This window comes from Ochotona curzoniae, unplaced genomic scaffold (assembly GCF_017591425.1).
Source record: "Ochotona curzoniae isolate NIBS_2020 unplaced genomic scaffold, NIBS_Ocur_1.0 patch63, whole genome shotgun sequence".
Lineage (NCBI taxonomy): Eukaryota > Metazoa > Chordata > Mammalia > Lagomorpha > Ochotonidae > Ochotona > Ochotona curzoniae.
The window spans coordinates 37,883-54,801 of NW_024467043.1; the positions used below are offsets into that span (position 1 = coordinate 37,883).

Sequence of the window (16,919 nt, forward strand, 5' to 3'; positions counted from 1 at the left end):
TAACTTGTTAATAAAGCTGCTTACCCCAATTGTCTGACTTTACAATATATTTACTGGTTGTTTAGAAAACACAAGGTTAATCATTCTAGATTTCCTTTTCTTATTGTTTTTTTTTAAGATTTATTTTATAGGAAAGTTAGATATACAAAGAGGAGAGAAAGAGAGGAAGATCTTTGATCCACTGATTTCACTCATCAAGTGACTGCAATGGCCCAAGCTGAGCCTATCTGAAGCCAGAAGCCAGGAGATTCTTCCAGGTCTCCCACATGGGTGCAGGGTCCCAAGGCTTTGCGGCGTCCTCGACTGCTTTCCCAGGCCACAAGCAGGGATATGGAAGGGAAGTAGGGCTGCCAGGATTAGAGCTGGCACCCATATGGGATCCTGGTGTGTTCAAGGCAAGGACTTTAGCTGCTAGGCCACCGCGCTGGGCCCTGTGGCGAGTTTATAATGTACATTCATTATAGGCGTTGCGTCTGACCCAGTAGATAAATCCTTGTTTTACATGCACCAGGAGTCCCGGCTGCTCCCCTTGTCCAATCCATTTCCCTACTTATGGCATGGGAAGCAGACGGCTGAAGTCCTCTGGCACCTGCACCCATGTGGGAGCCTGGAAGAAGCTCCTGGATCACCAAATCAGCCCATCTCTGGCCACTGCAGAGTGAACGAACTAGTCTCTCTCTTCTCTGTATTCTGGCCTTTCAAATCATTTTTTTTCTAAATAAAAATATGACTACTGTAGTCACTAATTTTAGATCTATCTTTGCACTGAGAAATAAACATTTTTACAAAAGGGTTAAGGACATACATTTGTTAGATGAGTATAGGGTAACTTAAAACACAGGTTACAGGGCCAGTGCAGTGGCTTATTAGTTAATCTTCCACCTGCACTGCAAGCATCCTATGTGGGTATCAGTTCATTTCAGCTGCTTCACTTCCAACCCAGCTCCGTGCTAACAGTCTGTGAAGGTAGCAGAAGAGGGTTCAAGCCTTGGGCACTTGCACTTATGTGGGACACTTCCAGAAACTTCCAGTTTTAGACCAGGTCAGCTTTGGCCATTGTAGCCATTTGGGGAGTGAACCACTAGAAGAAAGATCTCTCAATCTCTATCCCCCATCCCCAATAACTGACTTTGAAATACAAAATAAATCATAAGGGGAGAAAACACGCACACAAGTAACTAGCATTTTGTCCTTAACTACATAACTTTAGTTATAACTGGGCTAGGCTTTCTAACGTTGAGCACATTAAAAACAAAATTAAGATTAATCACAAAACAATTCAGTGAAAAAAACATAGTAGTACATCACACAAAGCAAAAACCCAACTGTTGTGATGTGGCAGTTTGGCAAGATACCTGTATATAAAATCACTCTGAAGGCAAACTGTGAAAACAAGGTGTCTTGAATACTAACAAAAGGTATAGGGCCCGGCGCTGTGGCCTAGCAGCTAAAGTCCTCACCTTGAACATGCCAGGATCCCATATAGGTGCCGGTTCTAATCCTGGCTGCTCCACTTGCCATTCAGCTCCCTGCTTGTGGCCTAGGAAAGCAGTCAAGTTTGGCCACAAAGCCTTGGGACCCTGCAGGTGCATGGGAGACCTGGAGGAGTTTCCTGGTTCCTTGCTTCGGATCAGCGCAGTACTTGCCGTTGCGGTCACTTGGTGAGTGAAACCAGTGGATCGAAGATCTTCCTCTCTGTCTCTCCTCTTTGTATATCTGACTTTCCTATAAAAATAAATAAATCCTTAGAAAAAGCGTAAAAATCATTATCAACAGTTATAGCTTTAGCAAAAGAAATATGGGAGGTTATCAGAAAAGGCAAATTTGATTTCAAAAGTATTTTAATATTTAATAGTTTGTACAGCTCCTATGCAACACTCACACTGGCACTCCAGATGGCAGGAGTTTAGTGCTCTTACTTACCTGTTAACACATGCAAACCCGATTGTTCAGAATGTTATATCCTCACTGTGTGTTTTCTAACTTTCAAGTTAACTAGGCAAATTTCCCCCTAAATGTCTAATTTAAGTGAAACAAAAGGTTTTACAAAATTAAATTTGTATATGGCCTCACAATTATACATATTAAAACTGACAAGCACAGAATATATTAGTCTACTCAATGCTGAGAAAAAGTGGTATTCTACTAGATAGTAATGTAGACTCCTTAAGATTAACCTTAAAAGTGTGTGTACCCAAAAGACACTGTGCAATCTGAAGCATTAAAACTATACATTTATACTAAACATTCTTAAACCTGAACATTGTCACTGTGGCCAACAGCTGAACTTTTAAAGAAATCCAATATTCTCTTTGTTCAGCTTTCTCATAATAAATGTAACTTTCATCCCCATGGGTAAGATAGAAGTATTTCAGTTGGTTTATTTTCATTATCTGATTTTCAATAAAAATAAGGGTCAAAAAACTAGTAACACTTTAAAAAATACAAAAGCAATCTGTTGACAGAGCATAGTTTATTTAATACAATGTTTAACTATAAAAATTAATACAGTTTTGAAGTTTAAAGTTTGTAAAATGCAGAAAACAGTTCAACAGTTACTAAACTAATAGAGAAGCAGCATTTTGAAGCTAGTTTTACAATTGAGAAGACAACAATTTTACTTGTAAATTTCATTAAAAAAATATACATCACAGTGACTTCTGAGCTATGAAAAGAAGTGCATTAACTTCACTATTTTCTCCTTTCACAGAGAGCAGCCACAACATTGAATATCCCCACATGGAAATGCCCAATTCATTAATCACACAAAAGGGGAACACAGAGCATGTGGTTTTAGAAAAACGAAACTTGCTTTTAAAAAAAAAGTCTCAACCCCTGAACTACTTCACTCCTCCTGTAACAAAAAAATCCCACGACTTCCTCTGAACCCTGCTTATGGGATTTCTAATTATGACTTGCTTTCCTTTTCCTTTAATACTTCATACCTTGTCACACAACAGGCCAGTGAATTTTCACTTGTCTCACTCCCTTTGATGCAGCTGGGAAGACCACTAAAGATGGCAGCCAGCTAAAGATGCACTTCTTTTTGCTTACTCTACTAATCCTGTAAATATTTGTAACAAAGCGCAACTTTTTACAATAAATAGGTTATCAGCCTACAGTCCATGAAGTTTTTTCAATTGTCAAAGTATGATTCCAAAGTAGAGTAGCAACAGTAAACAAAATTAAAGGTAGACAGAAAAATACCTATTTTCTTTCTTTAAAACAATTATATGGGACATACATAAAGTACCTTTTAATGAAGGCAAACTCAACAAATTTCTACAGAAATTTAATATAAAAATCTCAGTATGATGAAAACTATTGCCATCTGGACCAAAGTACAATAAAGTACTAAAAGATACACAGACTTGCTCTAAATGCTAACTAACAAATACATTTGAATTATTTGTTGACACCACTATTAATAAACTCAATGTCTGCCTACTAATAACAGAAAGAAATCTTCACTGGTTTTGTACATCTTCCACTGAGCACAAAAATCAAAGGCCATTAGCAATGCCAACATATACTAGAATCACACACAAAAAAGGATTTATCAAAGCAATTATTTGCAAATTTTGAGGGAATCAGTTAAGTAACCTAAAAGAAATGGCAATGCTCTATGAATTACAACTAGAGTAATTTAAGAATATTCTAGAACCCAATAGCCTCTCTACTGCATATTTAACAGTTTCTCTATTGTCAATCCCTGTGTAGACTGCTAACCCAGAAATGTGATTCATATAAACATCGCAATCCCACATAGTGAAGACATTTTCAGTTAATCACCAATCAAAACACACATATATGCATCTTTAAAGGATTTCAAGCCAAAGTTATTTTGAAGTGAACTATGTAATCTCAGATATGAAAGTTAAATTAATTTGGTGGGGAAAATGCAATAGCTGACTCTTAGGAAACAATGTTGAAAGTACAAATTAAAGATGGCATAAACAAAAAAAATTAAGAAAAGGGCCATTTTGAGCTGTGTATTATTCCAATGCGAAGAGTTGAGGTTAGTGCTGCTCAATTAAGATTCCTTATCATTCTAACAATAAAATCCAGTTGATTGTCCACTCTCACTTCAACTCCTTCACCACCTCACTTGCCAAAGCAGCTAACAAGGCTAGGAGATGTGTCAGGGGGGCGTGGAGGGTGGGGAAGGCAAATAAATAATACTTAATATGGAGTTGCTCCTCTGATTATCCAAACATGAGATAAAACTGTGGGATCAGAAAACACAGAAGTATGTTTCCCTACCATGGTCTTAAAAATATATGTAGGCATCACTTATTAGAAATCCTTCCTTTGATTATATCTTTCTTGAAATCTGAATAATTTTTTAACAGATCTTGAAAGCAATTCACTGAACATAGGACAAAATATTTTGATTAAACAACACAATGGATTATACAGGTTGGGCACTAAGAGTCAAATGATCACAAACACAGGTTTCTGATCATCCTCTAAGGAATAAATCACCCTGGATTATTAATAAACATCTAGTTTTATCATTAGGGGAAAAATACACTGTGGATATTTGTTTCCAGGTATTCCAAATTTATAACCCAAAAGTAGCACTGTTGTATTAATCTACTGGGAAATATCAAGTTAAACATTGTTTTATTCAGTCAGTACAAATAGCATTGGAATGGCTATTGATTTATCCAGAAACCAACGTGGTAGTAGAGTGATTTCTATATTGACAAGTATTAAAGTATAAAACTTAAGAGGCTACAGTAATCAGAATTTTGAAAATTCTTCTCAAATGAGGCAGGTTTTGTGTTTGTTGGACGTCCAATGTTTTATTTAGTAGAGATATTACAGAAACACATCACAAAAATTGCAAAATACAATGCACATTCGAATAGATTTTGGATATGTTTACTTTGTAACTTGTCAAATTTTTGCAATTTTCTATTCTATATGGAAATGTTACACATGCCAAATTAAAATTAAGCTAACAATAATGGCTGAACAAAAAGTTAGAATCATAAACATGCTAAAGCCTATCTTGGTACACATATAGAAAAAATGCATTTTCTTGCCATTTGAACTCACAACTATGAGCTATAGAAGTCACTTCAAAAAGAAAAAACAAACAAACAAAAAAACCATGCAGATTTACCACTCAACATTATATCGGTTAGGGCCAAAACAATAGATCTTAGAAGTTAATTTGTAAATTACTAACAATTTTTAGAATCTCTCTACCTTAAGGACCTGAACAAGTAGTATGTTTTAGTCAGAAAAGTATTTTTCATTTAAGAAGATAGCAATAATAATAGCAGTTAAGCCATGTTCTCGAAAAGCAACAATTTGAACATAGAATTAAGAATTACAATCTGGTTTTCCCAAAGAATAATTCCTGTCAAATGCTGTACAATAGCAACAGAAACTCAATCAGCCCATCAAATAAAAAAAAAAAAAAAAAACTTTGATTTTAAATGAGTTAAGTAAAACAAAACCAGACAGGAAAAGTATTCCTATGAAATGGACAAGGCTGAAACCATAAAGAATAAGGTAAAAAGTGCCATAATATCTATTTAAAGCACAAATTACTGTTGAATCAAAAAAATATTTAAGATCTCAACAAAATCCTGTTCCTGTATAATTAAAAGAAATTGCTGCAACTCGCCATTATAAATGCAAACAGAAAAATCCATAGAAGATTTTTAATTGATAGGTTCTAAATTACTAATCATGAAAACTAAGAACTTCTGTTGACAACGTATTGCAATGATCATTAAGCCTGTTTCCAAGTAGATGATTAAAGAAATAGGAATGCTACTGGTTGGATGGTGCAACACAAAAATGCATACATAAAAGAGTTTAACACAGCACACAGTATTACTCCAAAGTGTTTTTCTCATTTCAAGTTTATTAAAACTTTAGCAGTACAAATTATCCAGGTACAGATTATCAAAAGATCAACTTAATGAAGTCCACATTAAAAAAAAAAGACAAACATAAACAACCCAAAAAACAATGAAAACAAAACATAAAGGAGATTCACCAGGAAGTCTGTAAAACTTAAAATTTGAGACAAAAAATGAAGTAAGTTTACAGAACTCACTCATCCACTTTTGTCTTCATCTGTTCCAGGGCTTGAGTCATGATCAAATTTTTTATTTTTATCATGTACATGATCATTTTCTTGACCCTTTGATTTTTGGTATTCTTTTTCTGCCGAGGAGCTGGTCTTGTCATCCTCCTTAGTTTTTGATGTAGAAGACTTTAATTCATTGTCCTGACTGCTTTGTTTCATTTTTGAGAACGGACTTTGATCTCTGTCAGCTTTTTTTTCCCTGTTATTTGAACTATTATGATCACGATTTTTTGAGTACATTCTTTTCTCACCCTCAAAATTCTCTTTTCTGTGTGAACTCTTACTCTCCTGGTTTCTGTATTTTTCTCTGTTCCTGTTTTGACTTTCTTCTCTCTCTGAACTCCGGGAGTCTCTCCTCCTCCTCCTCCTGTCTTTACTTCTAGATCTTCCAGGTGTAGTTCGTCTCTCACGGCTGCGTGACCTCCCTCTTCTCCTGTACTCCTGTTCTCTGTATCTATGGTACTCCTTGCTTCTGCTACGATCTCTGTCTCTGTCCCGGCTTCTGGATCGCACTCTTCTGCTCCTGTCCTTGCTTCTGCTCCGTTCTCTTGTTCTGCTATTGTAACTGTGTTTACTCTTAGTTATATCTCGTTCTCTACTCTTTGAGTGTGCACGTCTATCTTTTTCCTTATTTTTATTATGATCATGCTCATTACTTTTGGATTCTAATTGTTTAGACTTCTCTTTGCTTCTACTCCTTTCTGGGTCTTTTCCTTTAGAATCAGACTGCTTTTCTTTTTCTTTAACAATCTCATGATCTCTGTCTTTACTCCTTGATCTCACCTTCTTTTCCTCGTGTCTATTATGTTTTGACTCTCTTTCCTTACTCTTTGATTTCTCTTTGCTCTTACTCCTACTTTTAGATTTCGCCCTTTTCTTCACTTTATTTTTATTATACTTTTCATCTTTTTCTGAGTTTTTTCTGATGTCTCTCTCTTTGCTGTTAGATTTATGTTCTTTAGCTTTCTTTTCCTTTTCATTTTTTCTGTTTGGACTCTCAGACACATGCCTGTGATCAATTACTTTTCTCTCTTTGACTCTAATTGGGCTTCTTTGATTTTCTTTTATTTCATTCAACTCACTCCTAAAACATAAGGGAAAAATATTTTCAGAAATGTTGCTAGGTAAAAGAAAAATGTTATGTTTCAGCTAAAATAATAATCTATTTGTCTATAGGCACAGATATAATTAAAGTGGCAATTTAAAAAGCCACTATGCACACTGGAAAAAATATACTTATCACAATATTTAAAAGTAATATACTTAAATCTTACTTATCCCCTTTGATCCATCTTTCACCACTTGATACTCTCATTCTTTGAGCTCTCTGCATCTCTTGCCTCCAATGTGGAGGAGTCTCACTACGTCTGAAACGATCCCTGGATCTGGATCTGGAAGGAGTTCGATAACGCTTAAAAAAATAAAAAAGAGAAAAAAATTAATGTACAAAAATATTAAAGTCTATACTTCTAGACCCAAATAACTGATATTTCTATGTCCTTGAAAATTTTTCAATGTACAAATAGGAAATTAATAAAACATTTTAAGCAGTAATACTACAGACTCCAAATAAGAAACATTAACCATGGAAACTTTAGCCACTTATATTTTACCATGTAAGAGCCCTGTCTTATCCAAGTGTTGGCTAAATCATACATACAAGATATAAAACTCTTTAAAGTTGCCAATTTCTAATTAATACATGTTTGTGTTTTGAGTATGTGCGTTTGTCTGATGTTTCCCACATGAGAAAAACAGTAAATTTGCAGATGCTCATTTATTCAGCTAAAATTTACTCAGCCTTTGAGATGGCTAACCATATACTGCAGAACATTAGAGCCAAGAAATATCTGACTTTGCTTTCCTCAAACTGTATTCCATGTGGTAGGAGAACACATACATGGATAGATAATCACTGATATTAAACACAGGTACAGCTAAAAAAGAATGAATGTGTAAGAAGAGATTCTCACAGAATATAAAGCAAAGAGATCTGGTCTGGTACGGCAGTATGAATAGCTAAACCAAAAAAGGAGCCCACAAAAATGTTCATGAGTTACCCAGAGGGCAAGAAGATAAGGATGAATTAGCAAGGAGCAACATTGGTAAGGCAGAAGAAACAGAATGTTTCAGAAATTATTAGAGAACAGATTAACTGTAGCAAAAGTCAAGAATCGTCAAGGAACACAATGTTTGACAATACTAATGAAGCTGAACTAAGTTGAGATCTTGTAGGCTAGTTTAATGCTTTTGGATTTGTCTTAATATACATGTTAAAGGAAGGATATAACCAGATTTTCTTTTAAATTTACTTATTTGAAAGACAGCATTAGTAGAAAAGAAAGAGAGATCTTCCATCCACCGGTTCATTCCCAAATGGCTGCAACAGACAGAGCTGGGTGAGACCAAAGCCAGGAGGGAGGAACTTCCTCCAGTTCTTCCCCTGAATATATCTGCCACTGGGACTTGAACTGGCCCCCAAATGGGATGTTGGCATCAGAGGTGGTAACTTTACCCTATTCCACTATTCCACAATGCCAGCTCCTAGATTTTTATTTTCAAATGGTACCTTTTGGTTACTGCTTAAAAAAACAAAACAAAACAAAAAGACTAGAGGCCAGTGTTGTGGCATATTAGGTAAAGCCTGCCTGCCACATCCCATAAGGGAAGCAGTTCAAGATCTAATGCTGGTCCAGCTCCCTATTAGTGTGCCTTGGAAAGCAGCCAAGATGGCAAAAGTGCTTAAGCCCCAGCATCCACATGGAGAATCAGAAGAAACACCTGGTTCCTCACTGTGACCTGCTCAAGCCCCAGACAGATGCAGTCATTTGGGCAGTGAGCCAACAGATTAACAATCTGTCACTCTTCCTCTTTGTAACTTTTCCTTTTAAATCAATAACTCTTTTAAAAAGAAAAGGAAGAAAAAGGATTAGTTCAGTGATTCTCAAGCTGTGATCCTAGGAGGTCAACTACTTAAAAAATAATTACTTGTTTTTTGTACTTTTACCCTTTCATTAGCACACAGTGGAATTATTTGGAGACTACATGTTTTTGATGCGATTGCTCTCATAGCCATTAGAATATGTTCCTATATATGCCTGTGCTTTAAATACTCTTCACCTTTTTTTAAAAAAAGATTTATTCATTTTTATTGCAAAGTCAGCTATACAGAGAGTAGAGACAGGAAGATCTTACTCCTCATCTTAATCTCTAAAAGAATAAATACTGATAGATACAACCTAATAAAGCTCTTGTGGGTCTTCAATAATTTTTACCTTTGTGAAGAAGATCTTAGTTCAAACATCTGAGAATTAGCAAAACACAAGCTAGGAAGCCATTTATAGATTAGACAAAGTGAACAGAACTAATAAGGCAAGAATAAAGCTTAAAAGAAGCACATGAATTCAAAGTACTAAGAGATAAAATTGACAGGACTTGGGAATGAATGGGATATATGAAGTCTGAATTAAGGAGAATTAAAATGACTCTTAGGCTTTAGGCATAAGAACTGAACAGGTGGTAGGAGCTACTGAGAGAAAACGTGTCTCTGAAATAGGATTGGATGTGAAGACAAACTGTTTATGCTCAACTAATAGGCCAGGCTGAAGGTGTGCCAAGAACAGCACAAGGTACTGAACAGCCAGCCGTAACAGTAATCAGAATTGTCCAAGGAGCAAGTGTGAAGAGTTGGAACCCTTAAGTACTATAATATTTTCTTGGTCAGATTGGATACTATGAACTACAACTTTAAGCTTAAAGAAGAAAATGATGAAAGCAACAAGGAGAGAATGTTACAAACAGGCAGATTAACTATAACATTATGAAAGATACATTGGATTTTGTGATATGGAGCTGACCACAATGAAAACAGTATTTTTAAGTAAAATAATGAGGATAAGAAGATACTGAAATCCTTGCAGAATAAGAAGTGAAAGAGTAACTTAGGAAATACAATGAAGTCTCTAAAGTTCTGAAAACACAAGACAGTGGGCATAAAATTTAAACATCTTTTATACAATTCATATGTAAAATAAACCCATTTATATATTATGGTTCTCAACACATAAATGTTTTTATAAAGCAGAAGTGGGGAAACTTTGTTATGCTAAGTAAGGTCTGTTTAGATATTTGTAACATCATTCACGAGCCACACAAAATTATTAACAAGCCTGCTATAGGTTTATGGAATTCTGACTCCCAACTGTGGTTTTCTGGCAGGGCCAGCCCACATGATTTCTAGGTCTTACACATATTATGGGGGTCAGATATTCTTCACTCTTGCTGTAACAACAGCCTAATCTTAGGAACTTGTCCAGTAAAACAAAATCTATAATACTTTTCACTTACTTAAGGAAGATAAATTCAATATTGTTAGAATTTCTGGGAGGAAAAAAATCACCTACCCTTGGTCCTCTTCCTTTAATTTTTCTGCCAGACCTAGTAACTAAAAGTCGTCTCTGATACGAAGCAGGCTGGGAGTTAGGTAGGTTGCTAGAAGGAACCAAAAGAAAGTTAACACATATTGACTTTATAAAACTGAATCTGCAGAATACAGACTTACTGAATGTAAATAAATTCAAAATAAATAATATTAATCAGTAATTCTCAATCCAAAATGTTCAGTTGCTAGTAATTATCTGTCTTAAGTGTTGGAATACTTCTTCAGGTGCCAATGAGTAGCCGAAAGTGGGAGTCTTTTAATGTGTCAGGAGGAAGGTTGATCTTGCTGAAAAATGCCCATTATGACTTGGTAAAGGGACACTGTGGGTACTCATTTCCAAGATGAAGCTAACAGATAATGTCAAAGAAAATCACAGAAAAGTTCAGCAACGGATACATGCTATTCAGGAACAATTTTAAACTATCTTATTCCAAAGTGCTTTATTATCGTATAAAGAGTTGTTCATTGGTAACAGAACTAGAGAAATTAAGTAATGTGAATCACAGAGATAAACTTGTGTGAATTAGGAAATGTACATAATATAAAAGGGAAATGATCTTTTCAAACAGTGATATGAAGTAATAATTACTACATTCACAAAAGCTCACTCTAGTATAGTTGAAAAAGTTTCTCTATTTCCTCAGAAATATCTCTTCTGCTACCAGCAGAAAAATACAATCAACTTAGGGTGAAATTATGAAATTATGGCACAGTGTATTAAGCCATTGTTTACAACACTGCCATTCATACAGACTGACAATTCATAACTGAGAAAGACTGACTATTTTTTAAATTTTGTACATCATTACAACTATTTAAAAATAACCAACAGAAGTATTGATTACTATGGATTTTTCTACAAAAATTTTAAAGTAGTTGAACATATCAGTTTTAATTATCATACACTATAAATCTGGTAAGAAAAAGAAGATATCTTTCTATTTAAAAATTTTCAAAAGCTTAACGTTAATGTATATTGATAACATAGCCAAACCCTAAGTTCGTTTATTGGCTTCATAATACTTTGTTAATTATTTGAAGTGCCACCTAACATGTTATCCCCCATTTATACTGGCTACTATTTTATAAAGTAAATTTTACTCAGAATCTGCTGGTAATTTAAGTCTCTTTATCTTTCTAGTTTTATATATGGTTACCAAATGGGAGTTTTCCTAACAACATGCTAAAAAAATTTTACAAAAGCATGAAGTAAAACTAAGTGAAAATTCATGACAATGAGAAAAGCTCCTATCGTAAAACCATGTAGAGGATGCTATGAAACAAACATACATACCACTCTCTCTCTCTTTCTCTCTCTCTGTTCTTCCTTTCCTTGTCATCCACTTTAGGAGGACTTTTTCTCATTAGGAATCTGTTCTCTGGTATAGGAGGGATCTCTTCTGGACGAACGGTAGATTGAGGCTGTACTTCAAGATTCTCAGCCTCACTCTCACTAGATGCACTTAAGAGAAATACAGAAAACAAATTATATTTGGTTATTATGTACATACTCAAAATACAAATTTTTAGTTTTTATTTTATGTGATAATATATATTGCCCTCTCCTTCCTAAATATGTGAACACATGGACAAAATTTAATTCCATTCCTGAAAAACTGACCAATCAAATTTTCAAATAAAATATTTCTATTTATGTTATGATTTATTTGTTTATATGTACATATATTTAAAAGATTTATTTATTTATTAAGATTTATTTATTTTTATTGGAAAGTCAGAAATGCAGAGAGGAGGCGAGACAGAGAGGAAGATCTTCTGTCTGATGGTTAGCTCCCAAGTGACCACCAACAGCCGCTACTGCGCCAATCCAAAGCCAGGAGCCAGGAACCTCCTTCAGGTCTCACACAGGTACAGGGTCCCAAGGCTTTGGGCAATCGTTGACTACTTTCCTAGGCCATAAGCAGGGAGCTGGATGTGGAGCTGCCAGGATTAGAACCGGCACCCATATGGGATTCCGGGCACGTTCAGGGCGAGGACTTTAGCCGCTAGGCCGTGCTGCTGAGCCCGATCTATTTATTTTTATTGCAGTCAGATAAACGGAGAGGATGAGAGACAAAGAGGAATATCTTCCATCCAATGATTCACTCCTCAAGCGGTGGCAATGGCTGGAGCTGAGCCAGTCTGAAGCCTGCAGCCAGGAGCTCTTCCAGGTCTGCCATGAGGGCGCAGAATCCCAAAGCTTTGGGCCGTCCTCGACTGCTTTCGCAGACCACAGCAGGGAGCTGGATGGAAAGTGGAGCTGCCGGGATTAGAACTGGCGCCCATATGGGATCCTGGCGCATTCAAGGTGAGGACTTTAGCCACTACGCTATCACACTGGGCCAGTTTTTTTATATTTGAAAGAGATATTTACAAAAAGAAAAGGAAAGAGAACTTCATCCACCTGTAGCTTCCCTCATGTTTCCCATGAGGATGTAGGATTCTGCTTTCCCAGGCACATTTGCAAAGGGCTGGATTGAAAGAGAGTCAGGACTGGAATGGGTGCTCACATGGGATGTTGATGCCAAAGGCAGAGTCTTAACCTATTGAGCTACAGCACCAGCCATGGTTAAAATACATATTTTTCCATAATATGGCTCTAAAATATGAGACTTGGGTGTGGGCACTGTTTCACTGCAATATTAGTGTTCTCATATGAACACTGGTTTGTTTGTATTTTGGTTGCTCCACTTCCAATCTAATTCCCTACTAACAGTCACGTATTTGAAGATGAGCACAGTGTCTGGGCCCTTGCCACTACGTGGGAAGCCCAGATGAAGTTTATGGTTTCAGCATGGCCTAGTGATGGCCATTGTGGTCATCTAGGGAGTGAAGCAATGATCGGAGGATTTCTCTCTCTTGTCTCCTCCTCTCTTTCATACATAATTCTTTCAAACATATTTTTAAAACTAAATAAAATATGAGACTATACTCAACACTCTGGTAAATTTTAAAAATTAAAGAAAATAATTGCTTTTTTGGCAATTGGCAAATAAAACTAATTTTTAGTCTAGCCACAGATTATTTTGAGTAAAATGGAAGGGAAACTCAATAGTCAATTATCTGTTTTCTACTCTTATGCATTATATAAGAGATAAAGTCAAAGAGCCTGGTGTATTAAACAATGAAAACTGTTGGTTTCCTACATTCTCATTAACTCCAGAGGATACACAGCTAAAATTCATTGACTGAACACGAAACAATCCAAGCTTTTTCTTAAAAAATGGAAACCCACAAGGCCAGATGTGGTGCCACAGCAAGTTAACCCTCTGTGTATAAGAGCTGGCATCCCACATGGGTGCTGGTTCATGTCCTAGATGCCCGGCTTCTGACCTAGCTCTCTGCTTACGGCCTGAGAAAGCAGTAAAAGATGGCCAAAGGTCTTGGGATCCTGTATACACATAGGAGATGGGGAAGAAGTTCCAGGCTCCCAGGGTCAGATAAGCTCAGCCGAGACCACTATGGCCATTTGGGGAATGAACCAGCACATAAAAGACCACTCTCTGTCTCTCCTTTTCTCTGCAAAAATCCGCCTTTCAAACAGAAATAAACTGCGAATGAAAGACTCTTACTCTGTCTCTCCTTCTCTCTCTGCAAAAATCAGCCTTTGATATAAATAATACAATAAATCTTTTTCAAAAATAGAAATCTATGTATCCAAATCTAATTTATAGATGATTGAATGTAATCTTGATTGATATAGTTCATGGTATAAAATATTACTACTTTAATTAACCAAAACATCAATAAATTATTGTATAAACAGAGGGGAATCACAACAGAAAGCCAAGTACTATGAAACTAAAGACCTTTTCTTGCTAGGGCCCGGCGTGGTGGCGCAAGTGGTTAAGGTCCTCGCCTAGCACGCCCGGGATCCCATATGGGCGCCGGTTCTAGTCCTGGCAGCCCCGCTTCCCTTCCAGCTCCCTGCCTGTGGCCCGGGAAAGCAGTCGAGGACGGCCCAAAGCTTTGGGACCCTGCACCCGCGTGGGAGACCCAGAAGAGGCTCCTGGCTTCGGATCGGCATAGCATTGGCCGTTGCGCTCACTTGGGGAGTGAATCATTGGACGGAAGATCTTCCTCTCTGTCTCTCCTCTCTGTATATCCGCCTTTCCAATAACAAAATAATAAAAATAAATCTTTAAAAAAAAAAAGACCTTTTCTTGCTTTTCTTTCGCTTCTTCTTTTCCTTCTTATGTTTTCGGGAATTTTTCCGATGTTTCTTTTTCCTTTTCTTTGACTTCTCTTCAGAAGCACTTTCAGAATCAGAAGAATCAGAAGAGGACTGAGAATCACTGGAGCTATCGGAGTCACTGGATGACGAGGAGGAAGATGACGATGACTTACGCCTTTTCTTTTCTTCTTTCTTAGCTTTAATAAAAACAAAAAGGACATGGGTACCAGGAAACAAACTGTAACTGGAAATCAAATTTCTCGGCAGACTTTCACTGAGCCCAGAATTTAACCTTCATCTTATCCAGCTATTTGATCTGAGAAGTACAGAAATAGAATCATGGGTCAGGATGCTATATCAAGCCAATCAATGTTTTGAAAAGTATCACAATGTAATTCTAAAATGTTAAACTAAATTTTATGAAATGTTAATGAAGCAAAGCTAACAACTAAGACTCTCAAATTAAAATTTTCTTGCAGTGTCCTGCTTTTTCTCTTATCAAGAGCAACAGATAATTTTAATCTGAGTTTTCTTCTCATGATTAGAAAATTTAACTTTAGTTGAAGAGCAGATTCATAACTCACAATTCAAAGGAAGTCATGTGCCCATGATGTTTTGGCATCTCTATGAAAAGTCATTTTCCAACTTAAATTCTATTGTAAGGAAGTAAATGATTTTTAAACAGATCCAAAAGATCAAATGCTGTTAAGAACTAGGCAACTAGCAAACAAATGAAGCTTCTGAGATGTACTATACAGTAATCTGAGTATTCTAGTGGTGCTAACACTGCTACAGTGCAGAATTGAGTGAGGTATAAGAGCTGACTTGGCTTTTAATCAACCGAGTCTCCATCCTTCAACTGCTTACGTTCCTCAGGACCACAAACCTATCAGGAATGAGATGCCTGGCATCCTGTCTGTACATTGTATGCTGTTTTCTACGCTACATTTTTTTAAGGGTAAGTAAACTTAGTTTTCGATAAAACTCACTCTTTCTCTTGAATCCAACTGTGATTCTGAACCCCAAATCACTACTGCTGATAATATAAAGCAAAATATCTACCTTTAGACACATACTATATATACTGTACTAAAATAAAAATCTGAGAAGTATGTAGGTCTAAGGGGGATTGTGGAAAGCTGTGGAAAGCTTCTAAAGAAACCTGAAAGAGCAAATAAGTACATAAGCAATATAGGTAACTTTAAATGAAGATACGAGACTACATATATACAACCAAAATAAAAATAATCCAAATAAACACAAAAAAAACCTGCTAAAAATGCTTAGTTAAAAATATTTTACCCACGAATGAAAAGGTTATTCACCAGTTCCAATTTACATATACTGCAGTTGATTTATTCTGAAGGCAAGTCTGTCCCTCTCCATCACCAAATGTAGTTTAAAGTGACCATTAAAACATTTTACAATATTTTGAAGAAAACATTTTAGTGAAGCACAATATCACAATATGCAGATAACCAAAAAGATTCATAACTATCTGTATAGTAATACAACACACTTAAATGTCAGGCACTATCAAGTAGATTGTTTAGAAAATGGTGTTTGACAACAAAGAAAGATTGGTCATCATGGACTCACACATACCCTACTAGGTAGAACACAAAGAACAAGTACTCCTCACCAAGGTATGAGAGATTTCTCTGCATTCCCCCCCAAAGCTGTTATGCACCTCAATTGTTAAAATGTCATTGAAATAGTCGCAGGAGGTTGTTAAGAACTTACATGTAATTTTAACATATTGTTTACTCAACACTATGTCAATTAATTCCATAACGATATATATTGTTGCTGCTGGGGCTTTTAATTGATCGGGATCTTGCTCTCTTGGCCCTACCTTCAGACCAGAGAAGGTCTCCCCAAGAAGCAGATGAACTTATCTGGATAATAAGATGCTGGACTCTATGCTTGGTATATGCTTACAATGAAGGTGTCTCAACTGAACTTGAACTGTGGTCTCACAACAAGGTGGAGGAGTCCACCATGGGGGGAGGGTTGGGGGGAATCCCAGTACCTATGGAACTGTGTCTCATAATACAATGTAATCAATAATTTAAAAAAAGAAAATGGTGTTTGAGGGCCCAGCGTGATAGCGTAGCGGATAAAGTACTGTGCATCTGCCTTTCCAATAAAAACAAATAAATATTAAAAGAAAAAAAAGAGTAAATAGCCTC

At 36.3% G+C, this 16,919-nt stretch overlaps 1 protein-coding gene across 2 annotated transcripts in view; it reads right to left on the reverse strand.

The window, feature by feature from the left end:
- Positions 1–2,461: 2,461 nt before the first annotated feature.
- Positions 2,462–16,919, reverse strand: part of LOC121168144 (peptidyl-prolyl cis-trans isomerase G) — a 47,755-nt gene continuing 33,297 nt past the window's right edge. For both annotated transcript variants that reach the window (XM_040997963.1, XM_040997962.1), the window contains exons 10-14: positions 14,711–14,924; positions 11,848–12,015; positions 10,516–10,603; positions 7,387–7,523; positions 2,462–7,196 (exon numbers count right to left, since the gene is read on the reverse strand). In XM_040997963.1, the coding sequence (XP_040853897.1) occupies positions 6,080–7,196; positions 7,387–7,523; positions 10,516–10,603; positions 11,848–12,015; positions 14,711–14,924 (1,724 nt within the window). In that variant the 3' untranslated portion in view covers positions 2,462–6,079. The remainder of the gene's footprint in view (positions 7,197–7,386; positions 7,524–10,515; positions 10,604–11,847; positions 12,016–14,710; positions 14,925–16,919) is intronic.